Source organism: Elephas maximus, chromosome 11 (genome assembly GCF_024166365.1).
Source record: "Elephas maximus indicus isolate mEleMax1 chromosome 11, mEleMax1 primary haplotype, whole genome shotgun sequence".
Lineage (NCBI taxonomy): Eukaryota > Metazoa > Chordata > Mammalia > Proboscidea > Elephantidae > Elephas > Elephas maximus.
Window position 1 is genome coordinate 100,704,617 of NC_064829.1, and position 27,480 is coordinate 100,732,096.

General features: G+C 40.5%; 1 protein-coding gene across 1 annotated transcript; it reads right to left on the reverse strand.

Annotated features, from left to right (window-relative positions):
• LOC126086243 (caspase recruitment domain-containing protein 8-like) lies at positions 1-27,480 on the reverse strand. The gene is given in 9 exon segments (XM_049902408.1): positions 1-272; positions 2,080-2,124; positions 11,842-11,983; positions 17,049-17,174; positions 17,614-17,876; positions 17,953-18,182; positions 20,292-20,396; positions 20,398-20,434; positions 27,465-27,480. Coding segments are annotated over 9 exon segments (1,236 nt in total).

A 27,480-nucleotide genomic window follows, 5' to 3' on the forward strand; every position in this document is an offset into this window, starting at 1 on the left:
TCATGAGGAATAACTTGGCTGCCTGAGGTAGGATACTAGGTAAGGGTCCCTTTCACTGAGGCTCCCGTAGAGCAACTCCAGGGCCTGGTCCCCTTTGCTCTCCACCATCCTTAACAGGGTCTCGTTCCTCCTCCGCCGTGTCTGTGCCTGCTCCACCAGCTCCTTCTCATTCTTGGTGAGGACTTCTCTGTCCTCAAGATCATCCAACACCCCATCCAGGTCTCCCATCCTGGCTTGGAGTTGCCGGTGGTGCTCCTTCACAAAGGCTGCTCCTGGTTGGGAGAAAGGGTTTCAAACTCTGAGAGAAACATATCACTTATGGGATTCAGGACATATACCCACCCAAAGGTCATTTATCTGGGCTGGGGATATTGTTGCTTGTCTTATACTCACGTACTTACAGGGTAAATAGTCCATTGACAGTGGTCCATGAATTCAGGTGCATTCAATGAATGTGCCTTCCTCATTTCCTTTCTCTCCTCTACAAGCTTGGACAGCCTCCCCTTTCCTAGTTTTTTGTTTAAACCTTAGACTGGACTCCATATTGCTGTACATTCATGTATTCATCTCTCTAACAATCCAACAAACATCGTCAAGCCCATAAATTGTCAGAAACTGTGCATAATGTTAGATGGATGGGGATGGATTAGGCTGGTTCCCTGCCCTCAAGGCTTTTCTGACAAATACTTGGAGAAGGAAATTCAACTGATTAGCTGAACACAGGGAAACAGAGACACCCTGGATAGAAAACATGGGATTTTTCCATCATGCAGACTCAGGGATTATATTGGTTCCCATACTTAATATATTTGTAGCTTTTGCCAAGCCATTTCACTTCCTTGCATCTTAGTTTTCTACTATTTATGTACAGTAGTGCCTCTCAAAACTTTTTGTTAACCACAATGACAGAGATGATGAATGCCCATTCATCTGGGGCTATAATGCAAACAGCTTACTGAAACGATGGAAATTTCTTTTAATTCTCAGATTTATCTTGAAAAAGTCACTGGAGATTTACATCCAAGCCAGTGTGACACCTCGAGGAGTTTTCTTTTTATTGGGAGGTGTCAGAATATGCTCTTTTTTCTCCTGGGTGGTCTCTCATGAGATATGGGGCTTGCTATTTTGACTGTGTGGAGACTGAATAAAAGGCCAACATTATGGAAGGCAAGGTGGAGACATGGAGCCATAACACATTTGTGTGACATCACAACCATCTTGTGATCCAAGTGATCAGCCTCATAATGAAGTCAGTTCCACCTCTTGCCCTTTTACTCACTTGAGCCAAGATACTCCATTTATACTTCTAGTCAAATGCAGTTGACCTCTGTCTTTTGCCACACAAGTGGTTTCACAGACACACAGTACATTGCAGATGGCTGCCTTGTATGAGTTTTAAAATGAATATGGAGATGACGGTATAGGAATACAAGTATTTGAAGACCTGCATTCACTTATTACCAGGTGATAGATTTTATGTTTCAGAATCTTGATCCGTTATTATAAATAATTTCTTTCTCTGTTACATACCAATTCCAGTTATATTAACCAATTCCCTGGAAATGGCAGATTTTGACTTTTAAAACAGTCTCCAATCTCAGTTCCCTGATTTCTATCTCAGGACAATGCACAATCAGTCACACACAATGTTTGGAGGAGTCGGCAAACTGTTATCCACCTTTCATGATTCTCCTTTGCCTTCAGTCCAAAGTCCACAATATTCATAACATCTTTCTTGGACTTCTGCTATTGGGTTCCTGCCTGCCTCTCTAGTCTCATGTTTGCTTTGTCCCCCTAATAATTTATGTTCCAGTCATACAGAACTACTTTTACTTATAGTTCTCCAGATGAAAGATTTTTTCCGCAGTAATTTGTTGTTGCATGCTCTTCTGTCTGATAGTTCACACTAACACCCTTGCTTAAGTAAATCATACTTGTTGTGTTTGTCTCTGAAATTAGTTGGTCTTTGTAACTGACGAGGATGGAAGGAATGAATTCTTGCTGTGTGATGAGGCCACTCAAAGATGTCCTCAAATCAGAAACACATCCCTCTGGTTTAAATGAAAACATTTCACTGACCTGAGAAAGTGGGTGGGGCTGATGTGGCACCAAGCTGGAGATCCACTAGGAAAAAGAGAAATTGGAGGATGACATAAAAATCAATCATAAACCATTATTTACCTTTTCTAGTCTTTGATACGGCCAAATGAAGTCATTTAATTCCCTGCTTATAAGGTGAGGATCCTGTTTTGAATCTTAATATACTTCTGGAGCCCTATTAAGTAAAGGCTCACTCACTGTCCATTAAGTAAATTTATCAGAGGAAGGAAGAAATTTCTTCCTTCCAATATTCTTTCAGTTTCTATTTGCAAGCCAATGTTAGAAAATACGATGGCTACAAAAAATTATATCACACTGTCTTACATAAACGTATAGTCTATATAAAGGCATTTTAGAAGTGAGATATTAGAGGCGGAGCCAACATGTTGCTATAGACAAAAGCACCATGCCATCACTCTGCAGCAAAGACCCGAAAAACTAAGTAAAACAGATGTAAATGTCAGTCTTGGAACCCTAAGCATCAAATGAAAGGATAAATAACTAGATCAAGCACCAAATGGAAGAAGAAACTGACAGAGAACAGAGAACCAGCAGGGCTAAGGAGTGGAGGTCCCCTATCAGCTAATGCAGCACAGCTTCGCCATCTCGGAGCACAGCCAGCAATGACCCCAGACAGGGAGTACAGGAAGACAACTTCACAGAGCTCCCAGTGGGAGACACAGCACTCAGTAACCAGACATACAACTTTCCCACCCCTCACCCTTCTGCCCGTATGTTGCCTCTGCCACTTTCCAATGGGCCACAGTCACTTGGCAGGAGAGACACCAGCTCACTGTTGCCCCAGGTCCACCCTGTCTCCATTGGCAGGCTCCCTCAGTGCCATGTATTTTTTTTTCTCTTTCCCTTTCTTCCTTTTCCTTTTCCCTCCCACTTAGCCCCCTGAGCTGCCTCTGTCTCTGGGAGAAAGACACCAGCTCATCGCCACCCCAGTTCCACACCGCCCCCAACAACTGGTTCCCTCAGTGCCATATTTTGTTTGTTTGTTTCTTCTCTCTCTTTACTTTTTTTCTTTCTTCTTCTGACCTAGCCCCATGCACTCTCTCTGCCCCTTCTTGACAGGCCATGCTGCACACTGAGCTAGACAGCCCCAAGCACACAGCCTCCGAGAGTCTGTCCTACCCCCACCCACTGGCTCCCACCACACCACCATTTTTTTCCCTATTGTTTCTCTCTTTTCTTTCTCCCTCCCACCTAGCTCCACACATCAAATCCTCCCCCCCTTCCTTCCTGCCTCTCTACACTGCCTGCACAGCACCACACGATTGAGCGTGTGGGCCTCTGATCACTGGACTCAGCCCCATGCTACCCAATGGCCCAGCCCCATCAAGCATCACACCCCTAAGTGGCACTGGCAGGGACACTTGGACTCCCAGACCATGCTCCCTGTTCCCCACCCCCGCATACAGAACACCATATCCATATGTGGGATTGGTGTGGACCTCCGGATGCCTGGCCTCACCTTGCCACACTGCTCCCACGCCAGCCCAGGAGAGTAAAAGGAACAAACAACAAAAAAATGTCAGCACCACAAAAAAAAAAAAAAAAAGCCTTACAAAATGACGGCAATGAACTCATACCTACTGATAATCACATTGAACTTAAACAGCTTAAATGCACTCACAAAGAGACAAAGAATGACAGAATGGATTAAAAAAAAGCATGACCCATCAATATGCTGTCCACAAGAGACGTACCTTGGAAACAAAGACAAAAATATATGAAAAATCAAACAGTTGAAAAAAATGTATCAAGCAAACAGCAACCAAAGAAGAGCAGGAGTGGCAATACTAACCTTAGATAAAATAGACTTTAAGACAAAATCCACCATAAAAGACAAGGAGGGACATTATATAATGACTAAAGGGGCAACCCACCACGATGACAGAACCATAATAAATATCTACGCACCCAGTGACAGGGCTTCGAAATACATAAAACAAACTGTAACAGCATGGGAAAGAGAAATTGATAATTCCATAATAATAGCAGGAGACTTCAATACGCCACCTTTGGTAAAGGACAGAACATCTAGAAAGAAACTCAGCAAAGATACAGAAGATCTAAAGGCCACAATCAACCAATTTTACCTCATAGATATACATAGAACACTCCACCCAACAGCAGCAAATTAAAGATTCTTTCCCAATGTATATAAACACTCTCCAGAATAGACCACATCTTAGGCCAGAAAGCAATCCTCAACAATATTCAAAACAATGAGTTAATACAAAGCATTTTCTCTGATCACAGTGCCATAGAAATAGAAATTAATAAAAGGAAGAGCAAGGGAAAAAAAATTAAAAAATGGAAACTAACACTTTGCTTAAAAATCACTGAGTAATAGAAGAAATCAAAGATAGATTCAGAAAATTTCTAGAATCATACAAAAATGAAAACACATCATACCAAAACCTTTGGGACACAGCAAAGGCAGTGCTCAGAGGTCAATTTATAGCAAGAGATGCACACATCTAAAAAGACGAAAAGGACAAAATCAAAACGTTAGCTTTACAACTCAAACAAATAGAAAGAGAACAGTAAAAGAAGCCCACAGCCACCAGAAGAAAGGAAATAATAAAGATTATCAACCCCCCCCCCAGAAAAAAACAAAACATTGCTGTCGAGTTGATTTTGACTCATAAAACAAAAACAAAGTAGAACTGCCCCATAGGGTTCCCAAAGAATGCCTGGTGGATTTGAACTGCAGGACTTTTGGTTAGCAGCCATAGCTCTTAACCACTATGCCACCAGGGTTTCCAGTAAAGATTACAGCAGACATAAATGAAACAGAGAATACAAAAAAATAGAAAGAATCAACAAAACCAAAAGTTGCTTATTTGAAAGAATCAACAAAATTGACAAACCATTGGCCAAACTGACAAAAAAAAAAAAAAAAAAAAAAACAGGAGAGAAAGCAAATAACCCAAATAAGAAATGAAATGGAGGACATTACAACAGGTCCAACTGAAACAAAAAGGATCATTACAGAGTACTATGAAAAACTGTACTCCAACAAATTTGAAAACCTAGAGGAAATGGACAAATTTCTAGAAACATATTACCTGCCTAAACTAATACAAACTGAGGTAGAAAATCTGAACAGACCCACAACAAAAGAAGACATTGAAAAGGTAATTAAAAAAAAAAAAAAAACTCCCAGCAAAAAAAGTTCTGGCCCAGATGGCTTCACTGGTGAATTCTACCAAATATTCAGAGAAGAGTTCACACCAGTACTACTCAAACTATTTCATAACAGAAAAGGAAGGGATACTTCTGAACTCATTTTATGATGCCAGTATAACCCTGATACCAAAACCAGGCAAAAACACCTCCAAAAAAGAAAACTACAGACCAATATCTCTCATGAATATAGATGCAAAAATTTTCAACAAAATTCTAGCCACAGAATTCATCATCATATAAAGAATAATAATATGCCATGACCAAATGGGATTCATACCAGGTATGCAAGGATGATTGAACATTAGAAAATCCATTGACATAATCCACCACACAAATAGAACAAAAAAGAATCACATGATCATCTCAATTGACACAGAAGAGGCAATCGATGAAGTCCAACACTCATTCCTGATAAAAATTCTGAACAAAATAGGAATAGAAGGGAAATTCCCCAACACAATAAAAGGCATCTATACAAAACCAACAGCCAACATTATTCTCAATGGAGAGAGGCTGAAAATACTCCCCCTGAGAACAGGAACAAGATAACCAAAATGAAACCCATTGCCATCAGGTCAATTCAGTCTCATAGTGACCATATAGGACAGAGTAGAACTGCCCCATTGGGTTTCCAAGAAGCAGCTTGTGGATTCAAACTATTGGGTTTTTGTTTTGCAGCCAAACTCTTAAATACTGCACCACCAGGGCTTCCAGGAACAAGACAAGGATGCCCTTTAACACCACTCCTATTTAAACATTGTACTGGAAGTCCTAGCTAGAGCAATAAGGCAAGAAAAAGAAATAAAGAGCATCCAAACTGGTAAGGAAGAGGTAAAACTAACCCTATTCACACATGATATGATACGATACATATAGAACCCAAGAGACTCCACGAGAAAACTACTGTAATTACTAGAAAGATTCAGCAGAGTAGCAAAATAGAAGACAAACGTACAAAAATCACTTGGATTTCTATACATCAATAAAGAGAACTATGAAAAGGAAATCAGGAAAACAATATCATTTATAATAGCCCCTAAAAAAATAAAATACTTAGGAATAAATCTAACCAGTGACATAAAAGACCTATACAAAGAAAACTACAAAACACTACTGCAAGTAACCAAATGAGATCTACACAAATGGAAAAACATACCATGCTCATGGATAGGTACACTCAACATGCTGAAAATGTCAATTCTACTTAAAGCAATCTACAAATACAATGTAATCCTGATCCAAATACCAACAACATTCTTTAAAGAGATGGAAAAACAAATTGTTAACTTTATATGGAAAGGAAAGAGGCCCTAGATAAGTTAAGAATTATTGAAGAAGAATAACAAAGCTGGAGGTCTCACAGTACCTGACCTCAGAACCTCCTATACAGCTATGGTAGTCAAAACAGCCTGGTACTGTTATAATGACAGACACATTGACCAACGGAACAGAATGAAGAATCCAGATGTAAATCTATCTACCTATGGTCACCTACACTGGCGGCATAGTGGTTAAGTGCTACACCTGCTAACCAAAAAGTCAGCAGTTCGAATCCACCAGGCACACCTTGGAAACCCTACAGGGCAGTTCTACTCTGTCCTATAGGGTCACTATGACTAGGCATTGACTCGATAGCAATGGGTTGTTTTTTGTTTTTATGCTCACCTAATCTTCGAAAAAAGCCCAAAGTCAGTTAGATGGGAAAATGCAGTCTTTTTAACAAATGATGCTGGCAAAACTGGATGTCCATCTGTAAAAAAATGAAGCAAGACCAATACCATATATTATACAAAAAAAAAAAAAACTAAAACTAATTTAAAATGGGTCAAAGACCTAAATATAAAACAAAAAACTATAAAGATCATGGAAAACTGGCCCTATTATATAGCATAAATAGGATATAAACTGCAACCTACAATTACACGAACACCAGAAGATAAGATAGATAACTGGGATCTTCTAAAAATTAAACACTTATGCTCATCAAAAGACTTCACCAAGAGTGAAAAGAGAACCTACAGACTGGGAAAAAATGTTTAGCTATGACAAATCCGACAAAGGTATAATCTCTAAAATCTGCAGGAAAATCCAACAACGCTACAACAATAAGACAAATAATTAAAAAATGGGCAAAAATATGAACGGATGCTTCACCAAAGAAGACATTCAAGTGGATAGCAGACACATGAGGAAATGCTTTTGATCATTAGCCATTAGAGAAATGCAAATCAAAACCACAATGAGATGCCATCTCACCCCGACATTACTGACATGAATGAAAAAAAAAAACAGAAAATAACAAATGTTGGAGAGGCTGGGGGGTGATTGGAACACTTATGCACTGCTGGTGGGAATGCAAAATAGCACAACCATTTTGGAAAACAATATGGCACTTTCTTAAAAAGCCGGAAAGAGAAATACCATACGATCCAGGAATCCCACTCCTAGGAATGTATCCTAAAGAAATAAAAGCCATCACACAAATAGACATATGCACACTCATGTTCTTCCCAGCATTTTCACAATAGCAAAAAGTTGGAAGCAACCTAAGTGCCCATCAACAGATGAATGGATAAACAAACTGTGGTACATACACACAATGGAATACTACACAATGATAAAGAACAATGATGAATCTGAGAACCGTCTCAAGACATGGATGAATCTGGACAGCATTATGCAGAGTGAAATCAGTCAGTCACAGAAGGACAAATAATATATGAGACCATTATAAGAACACATGAAAATGTTTCTATACAGAAAGAAACAATCTTTGACAGTTATGAAAGAGGGAGGTGTGGGGAGGGGAAAACACTAACTAGAAAACTACTAAGGCCAAAGAAATCGAAATTGAAGATTTTTACCAAATTCTGCAGTCACAAATTGATAATTACTGGTGATTGGAATGTGAAAGTTGGAAACAAAGAAGAAGTTTCGGTAGCTGGAAAATATGGCCTTGGTGATAGAAACATAAACACTACTGAAGGAAGAAGTCCAAGCTGCACTGAAGACACCGGCAAAAACAAGGCTCCAGAAATTGACGGAATCCCAATTGAGATGTTTAACAAATGGATGCAGCACTGAAAGTGCTCACTCATCATGCCAAGATATCTGGAAGACAGAGACCTAACCAACCAACTGGAAGACATCCATATTTATGTCTATTCCAAAGAAAGGTGATGCGGAAAGTAGGGAACAATGTCATTAATATCACATAATTTTGCTGAAGATCATTCAAAAGTGGCTGCAGCAGTACATCGACAGGGAAAGCCCAGAAATTCAAGTTGAATTCAGAAGAGGACATGGAATGAGGGGTATCATAGCCAACGTCAGATGGATCCTGGCTGAAAGCAGAGAATACCAGAAAGATGTTCACCTGTGCAAAGGCATTTGACTGTGTGGATCATAACAAATTACAGATAACTTTGCTAAGAATAGGAATTCAGGACAATTTAATTGTGCTCATGAGAAACCTGCACATAGATCAAGAGGCAGTCGTTCAAAGAGAACAAGAGGATACTGCATGGTTTAAAGTCAGGAATGGTGTGAATCAGGGTTGTATTCTTTCACCATACTTATTCAATCTGTATGCTGAGCAAATAATCCAAGAAGTTGGACTATATGAAGAAGAACAGGGCATCAGGATTGGAGGAAGTCTTATCAAGAAACTTGCATTATACAGATGACACAATCTTGTTTGCTGACAGTGAAGAGGACTAGAAGCACTTACTGATGAACATTAAAGACTATATAGCCTTCAGTGTGGATTACATCTCAACATAAAGAAAACAAAAACCCTCACAACTGGACCAATAAGCAAGATCATTATAAAGGAAGAAAAGATTGAAATTGTCAAGGATTTCATTTTACTTAGATTCATAGTCAACACCCATGGAAGCAGCAGTCAAGAAATCAAAGGACGCATTGCATTGGGCAAATCTGCTGAAAAAGATCTCTTTAGAGTGTTAAAAAGCAAAGACATCACTTTAAGGACTAAAGGCTTGCCTGACCCAAGCCCTGGTGTTTCCAAACGCATCCAAAAGCTGGGCAATGATTAAGGAAGACCGAAGAAGAACTGATGCCTGAGAATTGTGGTGCTGGAAAAGAATGTTGAATATACCATGGATTGCCAAAAGAATGAACAAATCTGTCTTGTAAGAATTCCAACCAGAATGCTCTGTAGAAGCGAGGATGGTGAGATTTAGTCTTACATAACTCGGGCATGTTATCCGGAGGGATTAATCCCTGGAGAAGGACATCATGCTTGGTAAAGTAGATGGTCAGTGAAAAAGAGGAAGACTTTCAATGAGACGGATACACACACTGGCTGCAACAATGGGCTCAAGCATAACAAGGGTCACGAGGATGACGCAGCACTGGGCACTGTTTCGTTCTGTTGTACATAGGGTTGTTATGAGTCATAACCGACTCAAGAGCACCTACCAACAGCAACAGACAATAGATAAGTGGGAACTTTGGTGAAGGGTATGACAATACACAATACTGGGGAAGTCAGCACAACTTGACCAAGGCAAAGTCATAGAAGCTTCATAGGCACATCCAAACTCCCTGAGGGACCAAGTTACTGGGCTGAGGGCTGGCCACCATGGTCTCAGGGGATGTCTAATCAGTTGTCATAACATAGCTTATAAAGAAAATGCTCTACGTCATACTCGATGAGTAACATCTAGGATCTTAAAAGCTTGTGAGCAGCCATCTACTGGTCTCACCCCAGCTGGACCAAAGGAGGATGAAGAAAACCAAAGAAACAAGGGAAAGGTTTGTCCATAGCTACCACAGCCTTCACCAGGCTGAGACCAGAACAACTACATGGTGCCCAGCTACCACCACTGACTGCTCTGCAATAATAATTACAATAGAAGTTCCCAAACAGAGCGGGAGAAGAATGTAGAACAAAATTAAAACTCACAGAAAAAGACCAGACTTACTGGTCTAACAGAGACTGGAGAAAACCCAAGAGTATGGCCCCCAGGCGCCCTTTTAACTCAATACTGAAGTCACTTCTGAAGCTCACCCTTCAGCCAAAGATTAGACAGGCCTATAAAACAAATAATAATTAAGGTAGTTCAACCATGTATATGAAACTAAAAGGGCACGCCAGCCCAAAAGCAAAGACGAGAAGGCAGAAAGGGACAGGGAAACGGGACAAATGGAAATGGGGAAACCAAGGTTGAGAAAGGAGAAGTGTAGACACACTCTGTGGCTGGCAATCAATATCACAAAACAATTTGTGCATTAATTATTTAACGAGAAACTAATTTACTCTGAAAACTTTCACTTAAAGCACAATAAAAACAAACAAAAAAAGGGAAATAGCCATATTAAATGACTAAACTTGAAAAAAAAAATTTTTTTTAATCTGATACTACCGGCACATTTTTTATAGTACTGAAATTTGGGAACTATCTTAAGTCGATGGAAGGTTTTCCTCTATTGTTGTGTATTCAGGTGGGCTTTATTTATTCCCACTGCAAAAATGTTCCAAGGAATATCTTTGCATACTTCTTCCCTAGGTACAGGTGCTTGTATTCTATAGATTTCTTAAAGTGATTTCCTGGATCATAGGACAATTTTCAAATTTAATCTTTGCTCCCATATTACTATTCAAAGGTTAAAGCAATTTATAGCCCTCTGCTAATTTTTAATTTGGAGTCCCTGGGTGGCACAAATAGTTAAGCACTTGACTACCAGCAAAAAGGTTGGCAGCTCAAACCACCCAGAGGCACCCCAAAGACTGATCTGGCAATCTGCTTCCAAAATCAACTCGATGCCAACTAACAACAAACAACAACAAAAAATTTACTTTAATGTCCTTCTCATGATAAGGCCTGAGAGAAATTATTTCAGGTATAATATTGCTCAAGGTAATAAGCTTTTACTTTAGAGGTATTTATTTCTCCATCATCGTAGGTATTCAAGCAGAGGGTGGCTTTTATAAGGATGCTGTATTAAAATTTTGGTTGTTTATCCAGGGACTTGAGGATGCACAGGAGATCATTGGGACTTGAGAGCCCATAGGAAATCAATGGCAAGGGTCCGGGAGTTACTAAACTTCCCAAAATTGTGTTTATAATGTTGGGTTTGTCTGCATTGATAAAACATCTTACAGATCATCAGATTGTCTAAAGGCATATAGCACTACAAAATCAGAAATGTGACTTTAGAGGACATTATAAAGTTGTGCAGGATATGGAATTAAATGGCCTTTACACTCCTCCTGACTTTTATAATTAGTATCACCCATTCTTTATCCCTTAGGCATGAGTGGTTCTGTTCTCCACACCAATGCCCATTCCCACTCCCAGGCACACTTGCACATTTCGCTCCCTAGATATGAATCATTGCCGCCATCTTTTTTTTTCACTCCCATTACATATAAACTGACAATAGATTAATTTTCTCATCTGGGATGGGACCAGAAACACATGATCTCCTTTGATCCACTTCACTACACCCACAGATTGAAGGGCATGGATTTTCCTTCTCAAAAAAATCCATCCTCATACTTTTACCTACCTGGTTTCACCAAAGTCTCCCAGACCAGGCTCCCAAGACTTTTGTCAGTAATTTTCAGTTGAATTGGTTCTTTCATCTGCCCAGCATAGACTTTAGAGAAAGGCTGGATCTCTCCAGGGCTTCTGTAGGATAATTTCAGCTCCTAGAGGAAGCATACCACTTATCTTGAAGCAGTGGAGGGTAGAAAAGAATGGCTCCCTAGAATGGACAAGCCAATGGAATTTAATCTCTGTTTTCTTCATACATCCCATGGCCGTTTGAAGGCTAAATGGATGGAGAGATGTCAACAGACTTTTACATTTACGATTTGAGAAAATATAATTATCCCATAGAAGGAGGAGTATCCTCAGGCTCAACTGCACATGGTCAGAGAAAAAATTGTCTGAGCTACTAACTGAATACAAACTGTTAAGTTCTTGAGGCCCTCCAGAACAGAATCTGAGACGCTGCAGAGAAGTGAGAGTCCTGTCAAAGGAATCTCATCAGTCCTCACTCGGCCTAAATGGAAAATACCAAGGGCCATTTCAGATAGCTCTGCTCTGCACCCCACCACCTCAGGATTCCTAGGGACTGCTGCAGTGGGGGAACTGGTGCTAACTTTCTGGCCAGGATAGAATGAAGAAGAGCTTGGCTGATGCAAGTCTAGTTCCTGTTGGAGGCAGGCCTCACAGCTCTTGGGAAATAATAATTATAATAAAATTGTCAGAAGTGAAATAACTGGTTCTAAATCTTTCAGATAGATGATTCTGAGGTGCATTTATCTTGCTCAAGATTATTTATCACCTCATGTTACAATTTTCCATTTCATAGCTCATGTTTACTATATTCTACTCTCATTGGAACACTGTGTCTTATTCATCTCTGTATCACCAGGGGTTATGGCAAGTCCTGCAAAAGCCAAGGATGTATCTTGCCAAGAAGACAACCAAGTATCTGAGAGGCAGTTCCTGCTTTGAATGGTTGATTCAGAGGTTTCATTGTTGTTGTTGGGAATATACTCAGCAAAACATAGGGATCTCAGCAGTTTCTACACAAACAATTCAATATTGTTGATTACATTCTTCAAGTTGTGCAACCATTCTCACCCTCCTTTCTGAATTGTTTCTGCCCCATTAACATAAATGCAGAGCCCCCTAAAATTCATATCTAATATTTCAAGTTGTTGTTGTCACCTTGATCCCATATACATAATTCTTAAAGGAGCACAATACTCAAGGAAGACATTTTTTACCAGTCAAGCTAAACTATTGTTTCGTTTTAAGAAGACTTCAGGGGATATTTTTGGTTTAAGGCTTAAAGATTATCTCAGGGCAATAGTTTCAAGAATTCATCCAGCCTGCATGGCTCCAGTTAGCCTGTAGACCATGAGAATTTGAAATTCTGTTCTGCATTTCCCCCTTTTGAGCAGACTTCTTCTACAGAATCTTTGATCAAAATGTAATTGTATCCAGACCCCAGTCAGTTCTTCTGGCCTCATGGCAAAGGAGGCAATTATTTATGGAGGCAATTAGCTACACATTCCATTTCCACCTCTTATTCCTGACTCTATTTCATTGTTGCTCCAAATAGAGACCAATTGTTGTGCCTTGGATGATTCAGAGTTTTTAAAGGAAACTGGGAACTATAAGCAGACCAAGAATAGATACTTTATAATATACTTATGATGTGGTATACTTAGAAAAAAACACTAAAGTGATGTTTGCTCTTGGATTCACAACTTGTGTCTGCATAACTTTGGGAAATTTTTTTTTTTTTTTAACTTCAGCCTTAGTTTTCAAAAAGGAAAAATGATAATATAGAAACTTAAACCTCTTTATTTTGCCAACCCTTAGTCTTTCTGTTTGTCTTCCTGGACCCTATAATACAAATATCTCTAGATATAAAACCAAAACCAAAACCCACTGCCCTCAAGTCAATTCCGACTCATAGCGACCCTATAGGACAGAGTAGAACTGCCCTGTAGCGCCTGGCAGATTCGAACTGCCAACCTCTTGGTTAATAGCTGTAGCACTTAACCACTATGCCACCAGGGTTTCCTCTCTAGATATACATATATATATATATATATATCTCCAAAAAAAAAAAATACAATGGATCAATCACTTTCAATTAAAGAATTTAAAACTGACCAAGATTTGTTTTTTTTTTTTTTTTTCAGGGCTTCGACCTAGTTCTGCCTGGTTAAATTATGGCCAAGGAAGCATGACTGGAACAGATCCAAATTTTTAAAGTTATGATGAACCGGACAGACAGCCTGGAAGGAAAAATTACAGTCGAAGCCCTGCTAGAAACTTAACCTCTCTCTTAAAGAACAAGGGCAGCTAGGCATTGCATAACAAACAAATCTCATGCCTTCAGATTTTGAGCACAGTCCCCCACGCAGCACTGACCCCGTCAAAGATGGTGATGGCTTACTTAAAGATGGCCACCCACTGACCTGCTTTGAACGTGTGTTGCTCTCCTACAGTCCTGCCAATAATTTAATCTAATGCATCAGTCTCCTGAAAGGGCTCACTACACCTTCTGTGAGTCTCCCATTCCAGGGCTTTGACCTGTAATTTTTCCCATTCCTGGAATTGTGCCAAATCTACCAAATTGGAAAACTTCGGGTGTGTTCCTGTTTCTCTTCACGGGCTATGACTGAACCAGTTTGAACCGGTTCGAAACCTTGCTTTTTCCTTCCATTCAAGTTGAAAGACAAATTTTGATACTTTATCCTGGAAATGGTATATGAGCTGAACAATCTCATTCTCACTATTGGAAATTATATTGTGCAAAACAATTGGAAACCTATTTGGGAATACTCTAGCTTTAAAATAGGTTAACACACTTGGAGTCTGTAATTTCACTTACGATAGTCTAATAACAACAGACATGGTATAAAACCACATGTGTGGAAATATCTGTTGCCAGGGCACCAGTTATAAGAAATTGTTGTTGTTGTTGTTGTTGCTGTTAGATACTGTCAAGTAAGTTCCAACTGATAGCAACCCTAGGTACAACAGAAAGAAACGCTGCCCAGTGCTGCGTCATCCTTATGGCCCTTGTTATGCTTGAGCTCATTCTTGTAGCCACTATGTCAATCCATCTCATTGAGTGTCTTCCTCTTTTTCACTGACACTCTGCTTTACCAGGGACTGGTTCTTCCTAATAACATGTCCAAAGTATATGAGACGATGTCTTGCCATCCTCGCTTCCCAGGAGCAGTCTGGCTGCATTTCTTCTAAGGCAGACTTGTTCGTTCTTCTGGCAGTCCATGGTATGTTTAATATTCTTCGCCAACACCATAATTCACAGGAATCAATTCTTCTTAGGTCTTCCTTATACATTGTCCAGCTTTTTTACGCATAACAGATGATCGAAAATATCATGGCTTGGGTCAGACACACCTTAGTCCTCAAAGTTAAATCTTTGCTTTTTAACACTTTAAAAAGAGGTCTTTTGCAGCAGATTTTCCCAATGCAATAAGTCGTTTGATTTCCTGAATGCTGCTTCCATGGGAGTTGATTGTGAATTCAAGTCAAATGATATCCTTGACAACCTCAATCTTTTCTCCGTTTATCAAGATGTCGCTTATTGGTCCAGTTGTGAGGATTTTTGTTTTCTTTGTGTTGAGGTGTAATCCATACTGAAGGCTGTAGTCTTTGATCTTTATCAGGAAGTGCTTCATGTCTGTTTCGTTTTCAATAAGCAAGGTTGTGTTATCTGCATATCACGGTTTTTTGATGAGTCTTCCATCAATCCCGATACCACATTCTTCTTCATATAGTCCATCTTCCTGGAAAATTTGCTCAGCGTACAGATCGAATAAGTATGGTGAAAGGATACAACCCTGACACAAACCTTTCTTGATTTTAAGCCATGCAGTATCCCCTTGTTCTGTTCAAATGACTGCCTTTTGGTCTACGTACAGGTTCCTCATGAACATTTTTAAGTGTTCTGGAATTCCCATTCTTCACAATGTTACCCATAACTTGTTATGATCCACAGAGTTGAATGCCTTTGCATAATCAATAAAACACAGGTAAATATCTTTCTGGTATTCTCTGCTTTCAGCCGAGATCCATCTGATATCAGCAATGATATACCTCATTCCGTGTCCTCTTGTGGATCTGGTTTGAATTTCTGGCACTTTCCTGTCGATGTACTGCTGCAGCTGCTCTTGAATGATCTTCAGCAAAATTTTTCTTGCATGTGATATTAATGATATCACTGAATAATTTCTGCATTCTTTTAGGTCACCTTTCTTTGGAATGAATACAGATATGGATCTCTTCCGTTCGGCTGGCCAGGAAGCCGTCTTCCAAATTTCTTGGCATAGACAGGTGAGCACTTGTAACATCTCAATTGGTATTCCATCAATTCCTGGAGCCTTGTGTTTCGCCAATGCCTTCAGTGCAGCTTGGACTTCTATTCTTGAGATGGTCTCCAAATTCATGTGGAATATACACAAGTAGTTTTTTTTTCACTCTCGTGGACTTGTTTTAAGAAGAATAGATTTGATGCATTGAACACTAATGCCTGAAGACCAGAGAAGTTGTGGGAAGGCATCAAGGACATCATACATGAAGAAAGCAAAAGGTCATTAAAAAGACAGGAAAGAAAGAAAAGACTAAATAAATGTCAGAAGAGGCTCTGAAACTTGCACTTGAGCATAGAGTAGCTAAAGTGAAAGGAAGAAATAATGAAATAAAAGAGCTAAACAGAAGTTTTCAAAGGGCAGCTCCAGAAGACAAAGTAAAATATTATAATGAAATGTGCAAAGACCTGGAGTTAGAAAGCTGAAAGGGAAGAGCACGCTTGGCATTTCTAAAGCTGAAAGAACTGAAGAAAAAAATTCAAGCCTCAAGTTGCAATTTTGAAGGATTCTAATATACACATATTGAGTGCTTTCCTTGGGCAAGATGTCAGGCTTGGAGGCAACGATGCCAGGCAAGTTGAACCTCCAGATATAAAAAAGGAACTAACAATGTATAAATTTTAACCACAAAATAAATACACCAAAGGCCAAAATGTTAAGTCTGCTTATGTTAGTTTCTTGGAAACATGTAGTAAAATTAATTTTATTTGTCTTTATTTTAAATTGTTAAAATGGGCATATTTGACATTAATTTTTAAAAAGTTTACATTTTGTCAAGATTCTACCAGTTATTTTGAAAGTATAACGTATAGTGAAAACTGATGAGTTAAATTCAGATTCTACTGACCTTGGGAACTATTTCCAGGTGTGTGCATCCAGACACACTATAACAGGAACCAAAGTTCAGGGGTTCCACTGGGGGTGAGGTCTGCAGACGCATACCATGGAACCTGTCTTCCTCTTCATCTATTGCCTAAGAAGAAAGAAATTAGAAAGGAAAAAAAAAAAGTAAAACGGCATAAATAATCATGATTTTTTAAAGTAGAACATATGATATGATTCAAGTGTGTGTGTGTTTAATTCAGCTATGATCAATTTTAAACATGATGATGATACCTCTGGATCTTACTCCTTCTGAAAACCTCCCCAAGTATCCTCTCCCTTTCTCCTTTCCTTGAAAGTAAGAAAAAGAAAGCTCAGCTTTCAGTAGAACTGAATTTCTATCACAGGTTGTTACCTATGATGCAACGATAGGCACACATTAAATGACATCGTGGCGGGTGATACACTCTTCTCTCAATTAAAACTGTTCATGTCCTTTCTGTTTGACAAGGGGCTGGAAAGACCAAGGTGATTACTTGGAAAAACAGTTCTCATAACAATGACAACAAAAAAAAATCAGTCAGTCTTACCTTTGTTAGTGTGCAATCACTGGGGATAAGGTACACGTGGAACTTAGTATCTTCAGGATGAGGGTGATAATAGATGAGTGTGGTGGAAGTGATGGGGACCGAGAGACCAGTACCACTGGCGATCCACAGCAGGATTCCCATCAGAGAGAAGCTGGGGTTTTCTAGAACAGCGTAAAAAGGCTCCACCCGGGTTGGCTGCTCCAGGACCATTCCTTCATCCTTAAAATGGGCAACTTGGAACCAGGAGATATCAACCTCACCTTCTGTAGGAGAACCACAATGACAATTGTACAAAATGTTGCCCAATAATTCCCACCACCTCCTCTCCCCCTACATTACCTGGGAGGGAGATGAAGTGGGGCAGGTGGATTTTGGCTATGGCCCCTACAGGCTCTGCTGTGATGTCAAACAAAGGACCTGCCACCATCCGGCGCTTGTCTTGTTGCAGGGCCAGGTCCAGGTGCTGACCCCAAGACTCAAACGCAATTGTCACAGTCACCGCCTCCCTGACACCAAAGCCCAGGCCTGTGGCTGGCCACAGATACCACCCAGCTGTGGGGAAGTGGACACTGAAAGAGCCAGAGGAGAACATCATGATGGGAGAACCATCAAGACTCTAAACTGAATCACATTGTATAGAGTGGTGTAGTATTTAGTGTTTTGGTGTTAGGAAAGAGTTTGAGATCCATCTACAATTTTACTAAATTAGAAAAATCTGGGAATTTAATTAAGCTCTCTGAGTTCCAATTTCTCTGTATTCTATTGTGGGACAAAGAACTTGGTTCTGCCCTTAGACCAGTTTTCTGAAAATAACCTGAGCAATCAAGATGCCTTTGTTTTACAAAATAGTCAGTTGAGGAGAGGATGCACAGGCCCCCCACAGGGCAAATTAACTTCAGGAAGGCAGGGGGCCTAATGCAGTCATGCATAGTCATTGCTGGATCTATTATAACTATATATTAAGGCCAAGACATGCATATTCATTGAGGTTTCAATGACTCAGGGACCCAGGACCTTGGGGTGCTCTCTTTGAAGTCCCTGGATTGGTGAGAACACCCATGCATGGAGGAGGGAACAGCATGTCCCTGGGGACATGGGGGCCCCATCCACTAACTCCCCCAGACCTTGCCCGATGTATGTCTTCGTTTGTATCCTTTCTGGTTATAATAAATGGGTAACTTTAAGTATAGATAACCAAAAAAAAATCAAGCCCAGTGCCGTCCAGACAATTTCAACTCATTTAACAGTGGCTGTGAATTTGTGAGCTGTTCTAGAGAATTTAGGTGCCCTGACGGTGCAGTGGTTAAGCACTCAGCTGGTAACCAAAAGGCCAGGAGTTTGAAGTACCAGCCACTCCATGGCAGAAACACGTGGCAGTTGGCTTCCATAAAGAAGGCAACAGGTTTTGTTCTAGAGAATTAATAAAACCACAGAGGCCATGAACTAGCAGGGATTGGCAGCACAGATTTAGTTTGTGTAGACTCAGCTCTGGGTGACTGGGTGATAGAGAAAGGCTGCAAGGGCAGTCAATGAAGAAAGATAGAGTTCTTCTACCTTGTGACCTAGTCCTAGGGGATGACAGACAGAGAGAGAGAGACCAGATGGTCTGAAGGGCTGGCAGTTGTGTAGACTACTGAGCCTAGGGTTGCCCCCGCCAAAGACTTGGCCTCAGGTGGTCAGGGATGTTTTGCTCCAGCTCAGGATAGCAGGGAATGAGGCCTGATCTAACACTTGTTAGTTAGGGTCAGATAGAGGAATTGCCATGGAAATGGCTGGCAATAAGGCATGGAAATGTGGAAAGGTGACACCTGGATCCACTTTAGCTGGGAATTGGATTCATGCTGATCCTTGCAAAGCAGTTGGTAATAAAGGTGGGTGTCTTAGTTATCTAGTGCTGATGTAACAGAAACACCACAAGTAGGTGGCTTTAACAAACAGAAATTTATTTTCTCACAATTAGGATACCAGAAGTCTGAATTCAGGGTGCTGGCTCTAGGAAAAGGCTTTCTCTCTGTCCACTCTGAAAGAAGGTTCCTGTCTCTTCTCAGCTTCTGTTCCTCATTCATCTTGCTGTGGCTTGGCATCTATCTTACCCCATCTTTGCTTCCTAGCTTTCTTGCTTAATGTCTTTTTATATCTTAAAAGAGATTGATTTAATACACACCCTACACTAATCCTGCCTCATTAACAAAGAAAACTCTTTCCCAAATGGGATTATAACCACAGGTATAAAAACCCGACCAAGCCCGTTGCTGTTGAGTCAATTCCAACTCATAGCGACCCTATAGGACAGAGTAGAACTGCCCCATAGGGTTTCTAAGGAGCGCCTGATGGATTTGAACTGCTGACCTTTTGGTTAGCAACTGTAGCTCTTAACCACTACGCCCCCAGGGTTTCCACCACAGGTATAGAGGTTAGGATTCACAACACATATTTTTTTAGGCGACACAATTCAACCCTTTACAGTGGGATTTGCCCACCTCATCCCTTTTATACTGCAGTTGGTAGTAAAATCCTTGCCACACTCACATCTATATATGTTGAAATTAAAATACCAACTCCGCAGTACAGGAAATAAACATATAATTGATAAAATTTCATATACCTTAAATGATGAATAGTGTACATTTCCTTTATATTAGAGTTGTATTTGTATAATCACCATATTCTATTCTTACCTGTATCTGTTTAGGCTTTTATCAATCAACTCAATATCCACATTCCCTTCAGGTCCCTGAAACTGATTATTTTTGCAATCTGTTTCAATACCAAATGAGAGATTAGGAAAGTATTAGTTGCTTCTCTGCTGAACAAATATTTCCTGAAAACGAAATAAAACATGTTGTGAACATAAGAAGATTGATGGAAAGGGCATGTTTTGAAGGAGTCTGGGTGTTGAGTTATATGTATGCTACTGGGAGTACAGGTAGTGGAGAGAACAATATGTGGTTAGAACATAGGGTTGTTGTTTTTGAATCTGGACAAAGGTACAAGTTTGTACCTGTGCATTTCCAAGAATTTTCTGGGAAATCAAGTTTTATAGCTTTGGCGCTAAGAACCATTTCCCTTGGGTTGGAAACAATGCAGCTAAATTTCTACATTGTCTCAAATAGCCGATATTATCTTCTGTTGGTGAGGAAAGTTGGGCCAAAAATGGAATAAGTGCAAAAGCTGTGAAGAGGCAGAAGAACATATGTTCCTCCTAAGTGCCCTGCCACCCTCCCAAATGACCCTAGACTATGCCTTGTTCCCCTAAGCATTTCCACAATCCAGTAGGAAGCAGATCATCAACTCTTGGGACCCTCCATGCCTGCTCTGCTGGATTCCATTTCCATTGCTCAGGCTCTGGGACAATGACTGTTTACATAGAGCAAATATTTATATACTGTATGAGAAAAGTCTCCAATATACTGTCCTTTGATGAAATTAGTTTACAAAGAATTACATAAAAGGGATCTCATTGTCGTGTATTTATGGAGAGCAAGTATTATTTGCAGACATAATGAAAAGTCTCAACTCTGTGAAAAGGCACCCAACCACTCCAAGTCTGCTTCATCCTGTGTAAAGTGGAGAACAATAGCCTCTGAAACTTACAGAGCTGATATGAACCCCGGTACCTATAGCCTGGTACCTAGAGAACTATCTGCACTCAATGCCAGATATTAATATTAATACAAATGAACTTACCCCATGGCCTCACAGCTGGTAAGCACGGGAGCAGAGATTGGCATCAGGGTACATCTAACATCATGTCTATGCTTTCGAATCTCACACAGCTTTCAAACTACTCACACCACGTGGAACAGTATTCAAACCATAGCACTTAGAGGCAGGGTGTGCAATTAGAAGGCATAGAATTGTTAAACTTGGGTGATGTTTTTAAAAAAATCTTGTACCATGAGGCTAGGAAAATCTCTTAGCACAGGTCCACCACAGTACAAATTTCTCAAAAGAGCAAGGTCCTTAACAACCCATTGCCTATTTTTTGAAGACTGGGATATATTAGGATAAAATAAACAAAAAACACGGCTCCTTTTGATTAAGGCAAATACAGCCAAATACCCACTCACACCTCCCACTAGCTGGATGAAGTCAAGTGGCTTCTCACCTCCAAGTTTACTTTACTCATTCTCTAAAATAAAATCCATAGGAATCATTTGTAGAGTTTCCATGGACGATAAAAAGGGAATAGGTATAATATATCTAATAGTGTCAAGATTATAGAACTCATTTGAGAAATACTGTCTAAAATTACGAGTATTTAGTATGCCCATTTAGGCTGCATAGTACACTGTGGTAAAAACAAGCTGCCCTCAAGATGACTCTGACTCATGGCAACCTGTGTGTGTCAGAGTAGAACTGTGCTCTATAGGGTTTTCAACAGATGACTTTTTGGAAGTAGATTGCCAGGCTTGTCTTCCATGGTGCTTCTGGGTGGAACCTCCAAATTTTTGGTTAGCAGATGAGCACATTAACCATTTGCACCACCCAGGGACTCCCTTTTAATCTTCCCCAAATCCATTTTGAGTTTGTTAAAGCCCTCAAAGTGTCTTCCCAATGTTAAAAAAAAAAAAAATTTCAGTGAACTGGCTGACACATCTTTAGATTGTTCTCTATATTAGCAAATTACCTGTTACTTGTCTCTGGTACTTCTGTAGAGATTGCTGGTCTTCTGGCTCGTTGATGTCTTTGGGCCTTGTGTTTCAAAATATGAAAAATACTAAGAATCTGTTCATGAATATGAAGGGGAGGTGATTAAAACTAAACCTACAATGTTCAATACAATAGCCAGCAGCCACATGTGGCTATTCAAATTTAAATTAACTAAAATTAACTAAAAAATTCAGTTCACCAGTTGTACTATCCACATTTCAACCACATGTGGCTAATCACTACCATACTAGAAAATACAGAACAGAGCACTTCCATCATTGAAGAAAGTTTTATTGGACAGACCTGATCTAAACAGTCAAAAAAGAGATGGCTTGGTTAAAGAGAGATTTGTTAACGAGATATATGGATAATAGAAATTAAGGGACTCTCTGGAGCCAAATGTGTCTTGCCTATTCTCCCTCTTCTCCTGTTATACCAGTGTCCAAAGTGGCCATAGCCAGTATCTTAGCTATCTAGTACTTCTATAAGAGAAATACCGCAAGTGGATGGCTTTAAAAAACATTTTATTCTCACAGTCTAGAAGGGTAGAAGTCCAAATTCAGGGTGCCAGCTCCAGGGGAAGGCTTTTTCTCCCTGTCGGCTCTTGGGGAAGGTCCTAGTCATCAATCTTTCCTGGTCTAGAAGTTTCTCAGCAGCCCCAGCAGGCCCTATTCTTCTACACCGTGGGCATGGCAGACCCTTCCCCTCAGCTTTGGGCAGCAAATTCAATTCCATCCTGCTGGCACTTGTGAAAAGCAGCCCCACACTCCAGATCCAAGTTGGTAAAGACCTGACTCTATGAAACCCAGGAGCTGTGGCCCCACCCTTTGAGATCCAGCAAGCTGTGCTTCCACCCTTGAGACCCCAGAAGTCGTGGCCCTACCCTTTGAGACTAAGGCATCTCTGATTCCTGTGATCCTTCCCTCTTTAGCTTCTGCTTCCTAGTTCCTTGGTCTCTCCGCCCCTTGGGCCAGTAAGCCTAGGCCAGAAGGCACTCAATTCTCTTACTCCATGGGTCAGCAAGCCTAGCTCCACTGACAAGTGCCTGAAGGAACCCCACTTTGCCAGGAAGCCTCTTGCCCAAAGGCACTCAGCTCTCTTGCTCTGTGGGTCTGCTCCCATGCTATCTTGTGCTAGTCTCTTCTGGTTCTGCTGCTGCCGTTTCTCTGCTGCTGCTTCTTACCATCTCCAATGCCTCAGGTGTTACAACTCTTCTCACTTCTTTCTGAGTCCTCACCAGCATTGTCTTTGACATCCATAATTCCACCAGCAGTCTCTTCAAGGCAATCTAGGCTTTTACTATTAGATGCTTTCACATTCACATTCACAGTTTCAATCCGTCTCCACATTTTAGTTATCTGTTAGAACAGCACTCAACTTCCTGTTACCAATTTCTGTTTTAGCTATCTGTTGTTGCTGTTATTAGGTGCCATTGAGTCAGTTCCAACTCATAGCAACTCTATGTACAACAGAATGAAACACTGCCTACCCTGCACCATCCTCACAACTGTGGTTATGCTTCAGCCCATTGCTGCAACCACTGTGTCAATCCGTCTCATTGAGGGTCTTCATCTTTTTTGCTGACTCTCTACCAAGCATGATGTCTTTCTCCAGGGACTGGTCCGTTCTGATAACATGTCCAAAGTATGTGAGATGAAGTCTTACCATCCTTGCTTCCAATAAGCATTCTGGCTGTACCTCTTCTAAGACAGATTTGTTCATTCTTCTGGCAGTCCATGGTATATCCAATATTCTTCACCAACACCATAATTCAAAGGCATCAATTCTTCTTTGGTCTTCCTTATTCATTGGCTGGCCAATTTTCTCAGAAGTAGACTGCCAGGTCCTTTTTCCTTGTCTGTCTTAGTCTGGAGGCTCTGCTGAAACCTGTCAACCAAGGGTGATCCTGCTGGTATTTGAAATACTGGTGACAAACCTTCCAGTATCACAGCAAAATGCAACCCACCACAGTATGACAAACAGCTACATGGTGGCTTAGCTATCTAGTACGGCTATACAAGAAATACCACAAGTGAATGGCTTCAACAAACAAAAGTTTATTCTCTTACAGTTTAGGAGGCTAGAAGTCCGAATTCAGGATGCCAGCTCTAGGGGAAGGCTTTCTGTCTGTGTTGGCTGTATGGGAAGATCCTTGTCATCAGTCTTCCCCTGGGTCTAGGAGTTTCTCATTGCAGCGACCCTGGGTACAAAGGACAAACTCCACTCCTGCGGCTGCTTTCTTGATGGTATAAGGCCCCTCTCCTCTCTGTTCACTTCTCTCTCATATATCTCAAAAGAGATTGACTCAAGATACAACCTAGTCCTATAGACTGAATCCTGCATCCTTAACATAACAGCCTCTAGTCTTTCCCCGTTAACATCATAAAAAACAAACCAAGCCCATTGCCATTCGATTCTGACTCATAGGTACCCTATAGGACAGAGTAGAACTGCCCCATGGGATTTCCAAGGAGCAGCTGGTAGATTTGAACTGCCAACCTTTTGGTTAGCAGCCACCAGGGGTCCCATTAACATCATAGAGGTTAAGATTTACAACACATAGGGTAATCACATCAGATCACAAAATAATGGACAACCACACACACATGGGAATCACGGCCTAGCCAGTTTGACGCACATTTTGGGGAGGCACAATTCAATTCATAACTGCCATTTTCTTTCCCTTAAATTGTTCTGATTTGTATCATATGACCATTGGGATCAAAAGATGGAATTAGTAATTGACCCGTGAGTTAAATGCATACCTTAGCACTGGTCCCCAACCTTGACCATATATGGGGAGTTTTAACCCATCGCCCCTCCATGGCCAAGTCACAGCCCACATCAATTAAATCAAAATGTTGGAGGTGGGACCCACCTATCAGTACTTTTAAAACTTCCCAGGTGAATCCAATGTTGTGCCAAGGTTGAAAGCCATGATCTGTAGGGAGAATCATTGGTTCATTAAGTGCCTGGTGTGAGAAATAGGTCCTAACACAGATGAAGCCTTCTAGATGAAGACAGACATCTCAATTCAGTTCTCTACTTTGGGAAATCTGAACGTGGAACAAATCAAGACCTGGGGAATAAGAAGGCATGAGTACCGTCATGAAGGGCCGATGCTGTGGCATCATGAAATATGGTCCAGTTTCTGCTGACGTTTTCTAAGGTTCCCTTGATTCCTTGATGTATCCAAGGAATTGTTGATATATTTGATGTATATATTCATCTCAACATGAAAAAGATTTCAGAGAAATTGATGCATAGATAGGGCCAATGGCTGAGGGGGTTAGAAGAAAGGACCTATAGCTCTTCTCTCAGAAGGATTCTAAGGGCAGGCCACAAGTTAGAGACCCTTGGGCTGCCTTCCTTAGACTTGGTGCTATGTTTAGGGCTACTAATTTAGCCCTGGATTATGCCAGCCCCATGCAAAGCACTGATGATGAATGTGCCATTTTATAGTCTCTCTCATGGTGCATAGGCAGTCTGAATACTGGTGGCCGGCTGTCTCATGAGACTGAATTTAGGAATATGGCAGGAACCCAGTGGTGAGCTGCAGCCAGCTCATACCAGATGGTGAGAACTGGTTGTTAAATTTTCAGGAATTGCAAGTAGGTTGCTGTTATAGATTGAATTGTGTTCCCCAAAGGTATGAATTGAAGTCCTGACCCCTGTACCTATGAATGTGATATTGTTTGGAAACAGGGGTTTTCTTTTGTTATGTTAATGAAGTCATACCAGTGTAGGGTGGGTCCTAAGCCTAATTACTTCTGAGTTATAAAAACAGCAGAATAGACACAAAGACACACACTGGGGGAGACAGAAACCATGGAGGGCCATCTACAAGACAAAACAGGCAAAGGATTGTCTGCAGGCAGCAGAAACTATGAAAGAGACTCACCAAAAGAATTGACATGGACAAGACTCTGATTTAGACTTTTAGCTCCCAAGACTGTGAAAAAATAAATTTCTGTCCTTTAAAGCCACCCATTTGTGATATTTCTGTTACAGAAGCACTAGCAAACTAAGGCAGTTGTTCAATACCACCATGATTAAAAACTAAATTATTTAAACTTAAATTTAAAAAATTATATTAAAAACAAAGGTAATAAATACTCAAAACTTATCACTTTCTAATTGTTCTACTATAGTCTATGCTCTTGAGGTTATTTGCTTCTATTGGATTGGTAGGGTGAAGAAAATCTATAATGATGGGCTACTGCACACTTCTTTCTTTTCAACTCCATGTTCAGGGACATCATTATGGTAGCCTGAAATACCCCATGGTGGGAGTATTGGCTCCTTGGAAATTGGCAAACACTACACGTCAAGGCTTTCCCCTCTCCCCTGGAAATCTGGTTGTTAAACATTTAGCAGAATACCTCTGCCGGGACCGTATTCTAGCCTTCAGCCTCATCACCAAATGGTTTCCTAGAGAATTGTGTCGGTTATTTGCTTGGTCAGCAGCTAAACCAGTAATGCAGTTGTCTTTGATTATCATCATATTGGCTTTTAGTGTATAGCTTCCCTAGATACCTCCCTGGAAGAAGAGATGGTTAGCCTAGAGTAAGATGTAGATTCCTACCCCAGCCATGGTCTTTTCAATTGCCTTATATGCATGGGAACATTGGACACTGAAAAAGGAAGACAGAAGAATTGATGCAATGTAACTGTGGTGTTGGTGAAGAATACCAAATACAACATGAACTGCCAAAAGAACAGATAACATCAGTCCTAGAAGAATATAACCAGAGTGTTCCTTAAAAGTAAGGATCGAGAAACTTTGACCCATCTACTTTGGGCACATCAACATGAAAGACAAAAATGCTAGAGAAGGACATCAAGTTTTGGAGAGGGCCAAGAAAAATGAGGGAAGCGTTCAATTAGGTGGACTGACACAATAGCGAAGACAGTGGCCTCAAACATACCAGAGGTCATGATGATGGAACAGGAGCAAACAATGTTTTGTTCTGTTATATATAAGGTTACCACAAGTCCAAGTCTACTTGATGGCAAATAACAGCAACAACAACAACAAAATTCAGAAATTTCTGGTTTCGTTGGAAATGTATAAGCTGCTTCATTCTTCCCTGATTCTTTTTGTAAATCACTCACATCTGTTTCTCATCTTCCTCTGTGATCTACAGAAAGAGTATCCAATAGTGTCAACTTTCACCAGAGAATAGAGTTCCCCTCACCTGAGAGCTTCTTCAT